This window comes from Somniosus microcephalus, unplaced genomic scaffold (assembly GCF_052327205.1).
Source record: "Somniosus microcephalus isolate GS21.2 unplaced genomic scaffold, FLI_Smic_1.0 unresolved_chr2, whole genome shotgun sequence".
Taxonomy (NCBI): domain Eukaryota; kingdom Metazoa; phylum Chordata; class Chondrichthyes; order Squaliformes; family Somniosidae; genus Somniosus; species Somniosus microcephalus.
The window spans coordinates 18,030,911-18,047,940 of record NW_028225180.1 but is presented as its reverse complement, the minus strand read 5'-3'; the positions used below and the strand labels follow the sequence as shown (position 1 = coordinate 18,047,940).

The window sequence follows — 17,030 nt, the reverse complement described above, 5'->3', positions numbered from 1 at the left end:
GTAACACTCTGATATACCCCACACCCCTCACTGTAACACTCTGATATACCCCACACCCCTCACTGTAACACTCTGATATACCCCACACCCATCACTGTAACACTCTGATATACCACACACCCCTCACTGTAACACTCTGATATACCCCACACCCCTCACTGTAACACTCTGATATACCCCACACCCCTCACTGTAACACTCTGATATACCCCACACCCCTCACTGTAACACTCTGATATACCCCACACCCCTCACTGTAATACACTGATATACCCCACACACCTCACTGTAACACTCTGATATACCCACAGCCCTCACTGTAACACTCTGATATACCCCACACCCCTCACTGTAACACTCTGATATACCCCACACCCCTCACTGTAACACTCTGATATACCCCACACCCCTCGCTGTAACACTCTGATATACCCCACACCCCTCACTGTAACACTCTGATATACCCCACACCCCTCACTGTAATACTCTGATATACCCCACACACCTCACTGTAACACTCTGATATACCCACAGCCCTCACTGTAACACTCTGATATACCCCACACCCCTCACTGTAACACTGATATACCCCACACCCCTCACTGTAACACTCTGATATACCCCACACCCCTCACTGTAACACTCTGATATACCCCACACCCCTCACTGTAACACTCTGATATACCCCACACCCCTCACTGTAACACTCTGATATACCCCACACCCCTCACTGTAACACTCTGATATACCCCACACCCATCACTGTAACACTCTGATATACCCCACACCCATCACTGTAACACTCTGATATACCCCACACCCCTCACTGTAACACTCCGATATACCCCACACCCCTCACTGTAACACTCTGATATACCCCACACCCCTCACTGTAACACACTGATATACCCCACACCCCTCACTGTAACACACTGATATACCCCACACGCCTCACTGTAACACTGATATACCCCACACCCCTCACTGTAACACTCTGATATACCCCACACCCCTCACTGTAACACTCTGATATACCCCACACACCTCACTGTAACACTCTGATATACCCCACAGCCCTCACTGTAACACTCTGATATACCCCACACACCTCACTGTAACACTCTGATAGACCCCACACCCCTCACTGCAACACTCTGATATACCCCACACCCCTCACTGTAACACTGATATACCCCACACCCCTCACTGTAACACTCTGATATACCCCACACCCCTCACTGTAACACTCTGATATACCCCACACCCCTCACTGTAACACTCTGATATACCCCACACCCCTCACTGTAACACTCTGATATACCCCACACCCCTCACTGTAACACTAATATACCCCACACCCCTCACTGTAACACTCTGATATACCCCACACCCCTCACTGTAACACTAATATACCCCACACACCTCTCTGTAACACTCTGATATACCCCACACCCCTCACTGTAACACTAATATACCCCACACACCTCTCTGTAACACTCTGATATACCCCACACCCCTCACTGTAACACTCTGATATACCCCACACCCCTCACTGTAACACTCTGATATACCCCACACCCCTCACTGTAACACTAATATACCCCACACCCCTCACTGTAACACCCTGATATACCCCACACCCCTCACTGTAACACTAATATACCCCACACCCCTCACTGTAACACTCTGATATACCCCACACCCCTCACTGTAACACACTGATATACCACACACCCCTCACTGTAACACTCTGATATACCCCACACCCTCACTGTAACACTCTGATATGCCCCACACACCTCTCTGTAACACACTGATATATCCCACACCCCTCACTGTAACACTCTGATATACCCCACACCCTCACTGTAACACTCTGATATGCCCCACACCCCGCACTGTAACACTGATATACCCCACACCCCTCACTGTAACACTCTGATATACCCCACACCCCTCACTGTAACACTCTGATATACCCCACACCCCTCACTGTAACACTCTGATATACCCCACACCCCTCACTGTAACACTCTGATATACCTCACATCCCTCACTGTAACACTCTGATATACCCCACAGCCCTCACTGTAACACTCTGATATACCCCACATCCCTCACTGTAACACTCTGATATACCCCACACCCCTCACTGTAACACTCTGATATACCCCACACCCCTCACTGTAACACTCTGATATACCCCACAGCCCTCACTGTAACACTCTGATATACCCCACATCCCTCACTGTAACACTCTGATATACCCCACACCCCTCACTGTAACACTCTGATATACCCCACACCCCTCACTGTAACACTCTGATATACCCCACACCCCTCACTGTAACACTAATATACCCCACACCCCTCACTGTAACACTCTGATATACCCCACACCCCTCACTGTAACACTAATATACCCCACACACCTCTCTGTAACACTCTGATATACCCCACACCCCTCACTGTAACACTAATATACCCCACACACCTCTCTGTAACACTCTGATATACCCCACACCCCTCACTGTAACACTCTGATATACCCCACACCCCTCACTGTAACACTCTGATATACCCCACACCCCTCACTGTAACACTAATATACCCCACACCCCTCACTGTAACACCCTGATATACCCCACACCCCTCACTGTAACACTAATATACCCCACACCCCTCACTGTAACACTCTGATATACCCCACACCCCTCACTGTAACACACTGATATACCACACACCCCTCACTGTAACACTCTGATATACCCCACACCCTCACTGTAACACTCTGATATGCCCCACACACCTCTCTGTAACACACTGATATATCCCACACCCCTCACTGTAACACTCTGATATACCCCACACCCTCACTGTAACACTCTGATATGCCCCACACCCCGCACTGTAACACTGATATACCCCACACCCCTCACTGTAACACTCTGATATACCCCACACCCCTCACTGTAACACTCTGATATACCCCACACCCCTCACTGTAACACTCTGATATACCCCACACCCCTCACTGTAACACTCTGATATACCTCACATCCCTCACTGTAACACTCTGATATACCCCACAGCCCTCACTGTAACACTCTGATATACCCCACATCCCTCACTGTAACACTCTGATATACCCCACACCCCTCACTGTAACACTCTGATATACCCCACACCCCTCACTGTAACACTCTGATATACCCCACAGCCCTCACTGTAACACTCTGATATACCCCACATCCCTCACTGTAACACTCTGATATACCCCACAGCCCTCACTGTAACACTCTGATATACCCCACATCCCTCACTGTAACACTTTGATATACCCCACACCCCTCACTGTAACACTCTGATATACCCCACACGCCTCACTGTACCATTCTGATATACCCCACACCCCTCACTGTAACACTCTGATATACCCCACACCCCTCACTGTAACACTCTGATATACCTCACATCCCTCACTGTAACACTCTGATATACCCCACACCCCACACTGTAACACTGATATACCCCACATCCCTCACTGTAACACTCTGATATACCCCACACCTCTCACTATAACACTTTGATATACCCCACACCCCTCACTGTAACACTCTGATATACCTCACACCCCTCACTGTAACACTCTGATATACCTCACATCCCTCACTGTAACACTCTGATATACCCAACATCCCTCACTGTAACACTCTGATATACCCCACACCCCTCACTGTAACACTCTGATATACCCACACCCCTCACTGTAACACTCTGATATACCCCACACCCCTCGCTGTAAAACTCTGATATACCCCACACCCCTCACTGTAACGCTCCGATATACCCCACACCCCGCACTGTAACACTCTGATATACGCCACACCGCTCACTGTAACACTCTGATATACCCCACACCCCGCACTGTAACACTCTGATATACCCCACACCCCTCACTGCAACACTGATATACCCCACACCGCTCACTGTAACACTCTGATATACCCCACACCGCTCACTGTAACACTCTGATATACCCCACACCCCTCACTGCAACACTGATATACCCCACACCCCTCACTGTAACACTCTGATATACCCCACACCCCTCACTGTAACACTGATATACCCCACACCCCTCACTGTAACACTCTGATATACCCCACACCTCTCACTGTAACACTCTGATATACCCCACACCTCTCACTGTAACACTCTGATATACCCCACACCCCTCACTGTAACACTCTGATATACCCCACACCCCTCACTGTAACACTCTGATATACCCCACACCCCTCACTGTAACACTCTGATATACCCCACACCCCTCACTGTAACACACTGATATACCCCACACCCCTCACTGTAACACTCTGATATACCCCACACCCCTCACTGTAACACTCTGATATACCCCACACCCCTCACTGTAACACTCTGATATACCCCACACCCCTCACTGTAACACTCTGATATACCCCACACCCCTCACTGTAACACACTGATATACCCCACACCCCTCACTGTAACACTCTGATATACCCCACACCCCTCACTGTAACACTCTGATATACCCCACACCCCTCACTGTAACACTGATATACCCCACACCGCTCACTGTAACACTCTGATATACCCCACACCGCTCACTGTAACACTCTGATATACCCCACACCCCTCACTGTAACACTCTGATATGCCCCACACCCCTCACTGTAACACTCTGATATACCCCACACCCCTCACTGTAACACTCTGATATACCCCACACCCCTCACTGTAACACACTGATATACCCCACACCCCTCACTGTAACACTCTGATATACCCCACACCCCTCACTGTAACACTCTGATATACCCCACACCCCTCACTGTAACACTGATATACCCCACACCGCTCACTGTAACACTCTGATATACCCCACACCGCTCACTGTAACACTCTGATATACCCCACACCCCTCACTGTAACACTCTGATATACCCCACACCCCTCACTGTAACACTCTGATATACCCCACACCCCTCACTGTAACACTCTGATATACCCCACACCCCTCACTGTAACACTCTGATATACCCCACACCCCTCACTGTAACACTCTGATATACCCCACACCCCTCACTGTAACACCCTGATATACCCCACACCCCTCACTGTAACACTCTGATATACCCCACACCCCTCACTGTAACACTCTGATATACCCCACACCCCTCACTGTAACACCCTGATATACCCCACACCCCTCACTGTAACACTCTGATATACCCCACACCCCTCACTGTAACACTCTGATATACCCCACACCCCTCACTGTAACACTCTGATATACCCCACACCCCTCACTGTAACACTGATATACCCCACACCCCTCACTGTAACACTGATATACCCCACACCCCTCACTGTAACACTCTGATATACCCCACACCCCTCACTGTAACACTGATATACCCCACACCCCTCACTGTAACACTGATATACCCCACACCCCTCACTGTAACACTCTGATATACCCCACACCCCTCACTGTAACACACTGATATACCCCACACCCCTCAGTGTAACACTCTGATATACCCCACACCCCTCACTGTAACACACTGATATACCCCACACCCCTCACTGTAACACTGATATACCCCACACCCCTCACTGTAACACTCTGATATACCCCACACCCCTCACTGTAACACTCTGATATACCCCACACCCCTCACTGTAACACTGATATATCCCACACCCCTCACTGTAACACTCTGATATACCCACAGCCCTCACTGTAACACTCTGATATACCCCACACCCCTCACTGTATCACTCTGATATACCCCACACCCCTCACTGTAACACTCTGATATACCCCACACCCCTCACTGTAACACTCTGATATACCCCACACCCCTCACTGTAACACTCTGATATACCCCACACCCCTCACTGTAACACCCTGATATACCCCACACCCCTCACTGTAACACTCTGATATACCCCACACCCCTCAGTGTAACACTCTGATATACCCCACAGCCCTCACTGTAATACTCTGATATACCCCACACCCCTCACTGTAACACACTGATATACCCCACAGCCCTCACTGTAACACTCTGATATACCCCACACCCCTCAGTGTAACACTCTGATATACCCCACACCCCTCACTGTAACACCCTGATATACCCCACACCCCTCACTGTAACACTCTGATATACCCCACATCCCTCACTGTAACACTCTGATATACCCCGCACCCCTCACTGTAACACCCTGATATACCCCACACCCCTCACTGTAACACCCTGATATACCCCACACCCCTCACTGTAACACTCTGATATACCCCGCACCCCTCACTGTAACACCCTGATATACCCCACACCCCTCAGTGTAACACTCTGATATACCCCACACCCCTCACTGTAACACTGATATACCCCACACCCCTCACTGTAACACTCTGATATACCCCACACCCCTCACTGTAACACACTGATATACCCCACAGCCCTCACTGTAACACTCTGATATACCCCACACCCCTCACTGTAACACTCTGATATACCCCACACCCCTCACTGTAACACTCTGATATACCCCACACCCCTCACTGTAACACGCTGATATACCCCACACCCCTCACTGTAACACTGATATACCCCACACCCCTCAGTGTAACACTCTGATATACCCCACACCCCTCACTGTAACACTCTGATATACCCCACACCCCTCACTGTAACACTGATATACCCCACACCCCTCACTGTAACACTCTGATATACCCCACACCCCTCACTGTAACACACTGATATACCCCACAGCCCTCACTGTAACACGCTGATATACCCCACACCCCTCACTGTAACACTCTGATATACCCCACACCCCGCACTGTAACACTCTTCCAAACCCCTCACCCCTCACTGTAACACTCTGCTATACCCCTCACCCCTCACTGTAACACTCTGATATACCCAACACCCCTCACTGTAACACTCTGATATACCCCACACCCCTCACTGTAACACCCTGATATACCCCACACCCCTCACTGTAACACTCTGATATACCCCACACCCCTCACTGTAACACACTGATATACCCCACACCCCTCACTGTAACACTCTGATATACCCAACACCCCTCACTGTAACACCCTGATATACCCCACACCCCTCACTGTAACACTCTGATATACCCCACACCCCTCACTGTAACACACTGATATACCCAACACCCCTCACTGTAACACTCTGATATACCCCACACCCCTCACTGTAACACTCTGATATACCCCACACCCCTCACTGTAACACTCTGATATACCCAACACCCCTCACTGTAACACTCTGATATACCCCACACCGCTCACTGTAACACTCTGATATACCCAACACCCCTCACTGTAACACCCTGATATACCCCACACCCCTCACTGTAACACTCTGATATACCCCACACCCCTCACTGTAGCACTCTGATATACCCCACACCCCTCACTGTAACACTCTGATATACCCCATACCCCTCACTGTAACACTCTGATATACCCCACACCCCTCACTGTAACACTCTGATATACCCCACACCCCTCACTGTAACACTCTGATATACCCCACACCCCTCACTGTAACACTCTGATATACCCCACACCCCTCACTGTAACACTCTGATATACCCCACACCCCTCACTGTAACACTCTGATAAACCCCACACCCCTCACTGTAACACTCTGATATACCCCACACCCCTCACTGTAACACTCTGATATACCCCACACCCCTCACTGTAACACTCTGATATACCCCATACCCCTCACTGTAACACTCTGATATACCCCACACCCCTCACTGTAACACTCTGATAAACCCCACACCCCTCACTGTAACACTCTGATATACCCCACACCCCTCACTGTAACACTCTGATATACCCCACACCCCTCACTATAACACTCTGATATACCCCACACCCCTCACTGTAACACTCTGATATACCCCACACCCCTCACTGTAACACTCTGATATACCCCACACCCCTCACTATAACACTCTGATATACCCCACACCCCTCACTGTAACACTCTGATATACCCCACACCCCTCACTGTAACACTCTGATATACCCCACACCCCTCACTGTAACACTCTGATATTCCCCACACCCCTCACTGTAACACTGATATACCCCACACCCCTCACTGTAACACTCTGATATACCCCACACCCCTCACTGTAACACTCTGATATACCCCACACCCCTCACTGTAACACTCTGATATACCCCACACCCCTCACTGTAACACTCTGATATACCCCACACCCCTCACTGTAACACCCTGATATACCCCACACCCCTCACTGTAACACTCTGATATACCCCACACCCCTCACTGTAACACTCTGATATACCCCACACCCCTCACTGTAACACCCTGATATACCCCACACCCCTCACTGTAACACTCTGATATACCCCACACCCCTCACTGTAACACTCTGATATACCCCACACCCCTCACTGTAACACTCTGATATACCCCACACCCCTCACTGTAACACTGATATACCCCACACCCCTCACTGTAACACTGATATACCCCACACCCCTCACTGTAACACTCTGATATACCCCACACCCCTCACTGTAACACTGATATACCCCACACTCCTCACTGTAACACTGATATACCCCACACCCCTCACTGTAACACTCTGATATACCCCACACCCCTCACTGGAACACACTGATATACCCCACACCCCTCAGTGTAACACTCTGATATACCCCACACCCCTCACTGTAACACACTGATATACCCCACACCCCTCACTGTAACACTGATATACCCCACACCCCTCACTGTAACACTCTGATATACCCCACACCCCTCACTGTAACACTCTGATATACCCCACACCCCTCACTGTAACACTGATATATCCCACACCCCTCACTGTAACACTCTGATATACCCACAGCCCTCACTGTAACACTCTGATATACCCCACACCCCTCACTGTATCACTCTGATATACCCCACACCCCTCACTGTAACACTCTGATATACCCCACACCCCTCACTGTAACACTCTGATATACCCCACACCCCTCACTGTATCACTCTGATATACCCCACACCCCTCACTGTAACACACTGATATACCCCACACCCCTCACTGTAACACTCTGATATACCCCACACCCCTCAGTGTAACACTCTGATATACCCCACAGCCCTCACTGTAATACTCTGATATACCCCACACCCCTCACTGTAACACACTGATATACCCCACAGCCCTCACTGTAACACTCTGATATACCCCACACCCCTCAGTGTAACACTCTGATATACCCCACACCCCTCACTGTAACACCCTGATATACCCCACACCCCTCACTGTAACACTCTGATATACCCCACATCCCTCACTGTAACACTCTGATATACCCCGCACCCCTCACTGTAACACCCTGATATACCCCACACCCCTCACTGTAACACCCTGATATACCCCACACCCCTCACTGTAACACTCTGATATACCCCGCACCCCTCACTGTAACACCCTGATATACCCCACACCCCTCAGTGTAACACTCTGATATACCCCACACCCCTCACTGTAACACTGATATACCCCACACCCCTCACTGTAACACTCTGATATACCCCACACCCCTCACTGTAACACACTGATATACCCCACAGCCCTCACTGTAACACTCTGATATACCCCACACCCCTCACTGTAACACTCTGATATACCCCACACCCCTCACTGTAACACTCTGATATACCCCACACCCCTCACTGTAACACGCTGATATACCCCACACCCCTCACTGTAACACTGATATACCCCACACCCCTCAGTGTAACACTCTGATATACCCCACACCCCTCACTGTAACACTCTGATATACCCCACACCCCTCACTGTAACACTGATATACCCCACACCCCTCACTGTAACACTCTGATATACCCCACACCCCTCACTGTAACACACTGATATACCCCACAGCCCTCACTGTAACACGCTGATATACCCCACACCCCTCACTGTAACACTCTGATATACCCCACACCCCGCACTGTAACACTCTTCCAAACCCCTCACCCCTCACTGTAACACTCTGCTATACCCCTCACCCCTCACTGTAACACTCTGATATACCCAACACCCCTCACTGTAACACTCTGATATACCCCACACCCCTCACTGTAACACCCTGATATACCCCACACCCCTCACTGTAACACTCTGATATACCCCACACCCCTCACTGTAACACACTGATATACCCCACACCCCTCACTGTAACACTCTGATATACCCAACACCCCTCACTGTAACACCCTGATATACCCCACACCCCTCACTGTAACACTCTGATATACCCCACACCCCTCACTGTAACACACTGATATACCCAACACCCCTCACTGTAACACTCTGATATACCCCACACCCCTCACTGTAACACTCTGATATACCCCACACCCCTCACTGTAACACTCTGATATACCCAACACCCCTCACTGTAACACTCTGATATACCCCACACCACTCACTGTAACACTCTGATATACCCAACACCCCTCACTGTAACACCCTGATATACCCCACACCCCTCACTGTAACACTCTGATATACCCCACACCCCTCACTGTAGCACTCTGATATACCCCACACCCCTCACTGTAACACTCTGATATACCCCATACCCCTCACTGTAACACTCTGATATACCCCACACCCCTCACTGTAACACTCTGATATACCCCACACCCCTCACTGTAACACTCTGATATACCCCACACCCCTCACTGTAACACTCTGATATACCCCACACCCCTCACTGTAACACTCTGATATACCCCACACCCCTCACTGTAACACTCTGATAAACCCCACACCCCTCACTGTAACACTCTGATATACCCCACACCCCTCACTGTAACACTCTGATATACCCCACACCCCTCACTGTAACACTCTGATATACCCCATACCCCTCACTGTAACACTCTGATATACCCCACACCCCTCACTGTAACACTCTGATAAACCCCACACCCCTCACTGTAACACTCTGATATACCCCACACCCCTCACTGTAACACTCTGATATACCCCACACCCCACACTATAACACTCTGATATACCCCACACCCCTCACTGTAACACTCTGATATACCCCACACCCCTCACTGTAACACTCTGATATACCCCACACCCCTCACTGTAACACTCTGATATTCCCCACACCCCTCACTGTAACACTGATATACCCCACACCCCTCAGTGTAACACTCTGATATACCCCACACCCCTCACTATAACACTCTGATATACCCCACACCCCTCACTGTAACACTCTGATATACCCCACACCCCTCACTGTAACACTCTGATAAACCCCACACCCCTCACTGTAACACTCTGATATACCCCACACCCCTCACTGTAACACTCTGATATACCCCACACCCCTCACTATAACACTCTGATATACCCCACACCCCTCACTGTAACACTCTGATATACCCCACACCCCTCACTGTAACACTCTGATATACCCCACACCCCTCACTGTAACACTCTGATATTCCCCACACCCCTCACTGTAACACTGATATACCCCACACCCCTCAGTGTAACACTCTGATATACCCCACACCCCTCACTATAACACTCTGATATACCCCACACCCCTCACTGTAACACTCTGATATACCCCACACCCCTCACTGTAACACTCTGATATACCCCACACCCCTCACTGTAACACTCTGATATTCCCCACACCCCTCACTGTAACACTGATATATCCCACACCCCTCACTGTAACACTCTGATATACCCCACACCCCTCACTGTAACACACTGATATACCCCACACCCCTCACTGTAACACTCTGATATACCCCACACCCCTCACTGTAACACTCTGATATACCCAACACCCCTCACTGTAACACCCTGATATACCCCACACCCCTCACTGTAACACTCTGATATACCCCACACCCCGCACTGTAACACTCTGATATACCCCACACCCCTCACTGTAACACTCTGATATACCCCACACCCCTCACTGTAACACTCTGATATACCCAACACCCCTCACTGTAACACCCTGATATACCCCACACCCCTCACTGTAACACTCTGATATACCCCACACCCCTCACTGTAACACTGATATACCCCACACCCCTCACTGTAACACTCTGATATACCCAACACCCCTCACTGTAACACTCTGATATACCCCACACCCCTCACTGTAACACTGATATACCCCACACCCCTCACTGTAACACACTGATATACCCCACACCCCTCACTGCAACACTCTGATATACCCCACACCCCTCACTGTAACACACTGATAGACCCCACACCCCTCACTGTAACACACTGATATACCCCACACCCCTCACTGCAACACTCTGATATACCCCACACCCCTCACTGTAACACACTGATAGACCCAACACCCCTCACTGTAACACTCTGATATACCCCACACCCCTCACTGTAACACTGATATACCCCACACCCCTCACTGTAACACACTGATATACCCCACACCCCTCACTGCAACACTCTGATATACCCCACACCCCTCACTGTAACACACTGATAGACCCCACACCCCTCACTGTAACACTCTGATATACACCACACCCCTCACTGTAACACTCTGATATACCCCACACCCCTCACTGTAACACTCTGATATACCCCACACCCCTCACTGTAACACTCTGATATACCCAACACCCCTCACTGTAATACCCTGATATACCCCACACCCCTCACTGTAACACTCTGATATACCCCACACCCCGCACTGTAACACTCTGATATACCCCACACCCCTCACTGTAACACTGATATACCACACACCCCTCACTGTAACACTCTGATATACCCCACACCACTCACTGTAACACACTGATATACCCCACACCCCTCACTGTAACACTCTGATATACCCAACACCCCTCACTGTAACACTCTGATATACCCCACACTCCTCACTGTAACACACTGATATACCCCACACCCCTCACTGTAACACTCTGATATACCCAACACCCCTCACTGTAACACTCTGATATACCCAACACCCCTCACTGTAACACCCTGATATACCCCACACCCCGCACTGTAACACCCTGATATACCTCACACCCCTCACTGTAACACTCTGATATACCTCACACCCCTCACTGTAACACTCTGATATACCCCACACCCCTCACTGTAACACTGATATACCCACACCCCTCACTGTAACACTCTGATATACCCCACACCCCTCACTGTAACACTGATATACCCCACACCCCTCACTGTAACACACTGATATGCCCCACACCCCTCACTGTAACACTCTGATATACCACACACCCCTCACTGTAACACTCTGATATACCCCACACCCCTCACTGTAACACTGATATACCCCACACCCCTCACTGTAACACACTGATATACCCCACACCCCTCACTGTAACACTCTGATATACCACACACCCCTCACTGTAACACTCTGATATACCCCACACCCCTCACTGTAACACTCTGATATACCCCACACCCCTCACTGTAACACTCTGATATACCCCACACCCCTCACTGTAACACTCTGATATACCCCACACCCCTCACTGTAACACTTTGATATACCCCACACCCCTCACTGTAACACTCTGATATACCCCACACCGCTCACTGTAACACTCTGATAAACCCCACACCCCTCACTGTAACACTCTGATATACCCCACACCCCTCACTGTAACACTCTGATATACCCCACACCCCTCACTGTAACACTCTGATATACCCCACACCGCTCACTGTAACACTCTGATATACCCCACACCGCTCACTGTAACACTCTGATATACCCCACACCCCTCACTGTAACACTCTGATATACCCCACACCCCTCACTGTAACACTCTGATATACCCCACACCCCTCACTGTAACACTCTGATATACCCACACCCCTCACTGTAACACTCTGATATACCCCACACCCCTCACTGTAACACTCTGATATACCCAACACCCCTCACTGTAACACTCTGATATACCCCACACCCCTCACTGTAACACTCTGATATACACCGCACCCCTCACTGTAACACTCTGATATAACCCACACCCCTCACTGTAACACTCTGATATACCCCACACCCCTCATTGTAACACTGATATACCCCACACCCCTCACTGTAACACACTGATATACCTCACACCCCTCACTGTAACACTGATATACCCCACACCCCTCACTGTAACACTCTGATATACCCCACACCCCTCACTGTAACACTCTGATATACCCCACACCCCTCACTGTAACACTCTGATATACCCCACACCCCTCACTGTAACACTCTGATATACCCCATACCCCTCACTGTAACACTCTGATATACCCCACACCCCTCACTGTAACACTCTGATATACCCCACACCCCTCACTGTAACACTCTGATATACCCCACACCCCTCACTGTAACACTGATATACCCCACACACCTCACTGTAACACTCTGATATACCCCACACCCCTCACTGTAACACTCTGATATACCGCACACCCCTCACTGTAACACTGATATACCCCACACACCTCACTGTAACACTCTGATATACCCCACACCCCTCACTGTAACACACTGATATACCTCACACCCCTCACTGTAACACTCTGATGTACCTCACACCCCTCACTGTAACACTGATATACCCCACACACCTCACTGTAACACTCTGATATACCCCACACCCCTCACTGTAACACTCTGATATACTGCACACCCCTCACTGTAACACCCTGATATACCCCACACCCCTCACTGTAACACTCTGATATACCCAACACCCCTCACTGTAACACTCTGATATACCCCACACCCCTCACTGGAACACTCTGATATACCCCACAGCCCTCACTGTAACACTCTGATATACCCCATACCCCTCACTGTAACGCTCTGATATGCCCCACACCCCTCACTGTAACACTCTGATATACCCCACACCCCTCACTGTAACACTCTGATATACCCCACACCCCTCACTGTAACACTCTGATATACCCCACACCCGTCACTGTAACACTAATATACCCCACACCCCTCACTGTAACACTGATATACCCCACACCCCTCAGTGTAACACACTGATATACCCCACACCCCTCACTGTAACACTGATATACCCCACACCCCTCACTGTAACACTAATATACCCCACACCCCTCACTGTAACACTGATATACCCCACACCCCTCAGTGTAACACACTGATATACCCCACACCCCTCACTGTAACACTGATATACCCCGCACCACTCACTGTAACACTCTGATATACCCCACACCCCTCATTGTAACACTGATATACCCCACATCCCTCACTGTAACACTCTGATATACCCCACACCACTCACTGTAACACTCTGATATACCCCACACCCCTCACTGTAACACTCTGATATACCCCACATCCCTCACTGTAACACTGATATACCCCACACCCCTCACTGTAACACTGATATACCCCACATCCCTCACTGTAACACTGATATACCCCACACCCCTCACTGTAACACTGATATACCCCACACCCCTCAGTGTAACACACTGATATACCCACACCCCTCACTGTGACACTGATATACCTCACACCCCTCACTGTAACACTCTGATGCACTCACTTGACTGAAGAGTGAATTGAGGAATGGTGTGTACATCTTGGAGGTCAGAGAGGGAGTCTCGCTGGTCCTCCTCGTGTTCTTTGAGGTGATTGAGGGAGTCTCGCTGGTCCTCCTCATGTTCTTTGAGGTGGTTGAGGGAGTCTCGCTGCTCCTCCACCTGTTCTTGCCCCGGGAGAGTGAACTCTGGCTTGTTCCTGCTGCCGGCTCCGCCCTGGCTCCGTCCCGCTCCCGCCCGCCCTCCTCCTCCCTCGCCTCCCCACCCCGCGAATCCTTGATGGAGTTCTGTCGCAGTACCGATTTGCTGGTCTTCTCTGCTGGGGCCTCTCCTTCCCTCTGTTTCTTCCCCGCCCCCTCCTCCTCCTCCTCCTCCTGTTCCTTCTTCTTCCCCTTTCCCCCCCGGCCAGAGGTGCCTGCTCTCTCGCTCCCTTTCATGGACATGGTCGAAGCCTCTGATGCGAGTGGAGCCGTTGCTGAGCTGCGACAGAGGGTAATCAAGGGCTTTGGAGATTAGCAGAAATGGTGATTGTGTCCAAGCTGATTAACTGGTGCAGATGGTAGCTCAGTGTTAGTTGAGGCTCAGTCAGTCTCACACTCTCTCGTTTCTGAGTCAGAAGGTCATGCGTTCGAGCCCCGAGTCCAGAGATGTGGGACCCAGAATCCCAGGCCAAAACACTCCCAGGTTGTCCAGTACTGAGGGAGCGCCACACTGTCGGAGGGGCAGTACTGAAGGAGTGCCGCACTGTCGGAGGGGCAGTACTGAGGGAGCGCTGCACTGTCGGAGGGGCAGTACTGAGGGAGCGCTGCACTGTCAGAGGGGCAGTACTGAGGGAGCGCTGCACTGTCGGAGGGGCAGTACTGAGGGAGTGCCGCACTGTCGGAGGGGCAGTACTGAGGGAGCGCCGCACTGTCGGAGGGGCAGTACTGAGGGAGCGCTGCACTGTCGGAGGGGCAGTACTGAGGGAGCGCCGCACTGTCAGAGGGGCAGTACTGAGGGATCGCTGCACTGTCGGAGGGGCAGTACTGAGGGAGCGCTGCACTGTGGGAGGGACAGTACTGAGGGAGTGCTGCACTGTCGGAGGGGCAGTACTGAGGGAGCGCCGCACTGTCGGAGGGGCAGTACTGAGGGAGCGCTGCACTGTGGGAGGGACAGTACTGAGGGAGCGCCGCACTGTCGGAGGGGCAGTACTGAGGGAGCGCTGCACTGTGGAAAGGGGCAGTACTGAGGGAGCGCCGCACTGTCGGAGGGTCAGT

General features: G+C 50.5%; 1 protein-coding gene across 1 annotated transcript in view; it reads right to left on the bottom strand.

Moving 5' to 3' along the window:
• LOC147092215 (calcium-binding protein 2-like) overlaps positions 1 to 15,991 on the bottom strand; it is a 52,630-nt gene extending 36,639 nt beyond the window's left edge. Inside the window, exon 1 of the mRNA XM_085975881.1 lies at positions 15,780 to 15,991. Within this exon, the coding sequence (XP_085832007.1) occupies positions 15,780 to 15,896 (117 nt within the window). The 5' untranslated portion in view covers positions 15,897 to 15,991. The remainder of the gene's footprint in view (positions 1 to 15,779) is intronic.
• Positions 15,992 to 17,030: the final 1,039 nt, after the last annotated feature.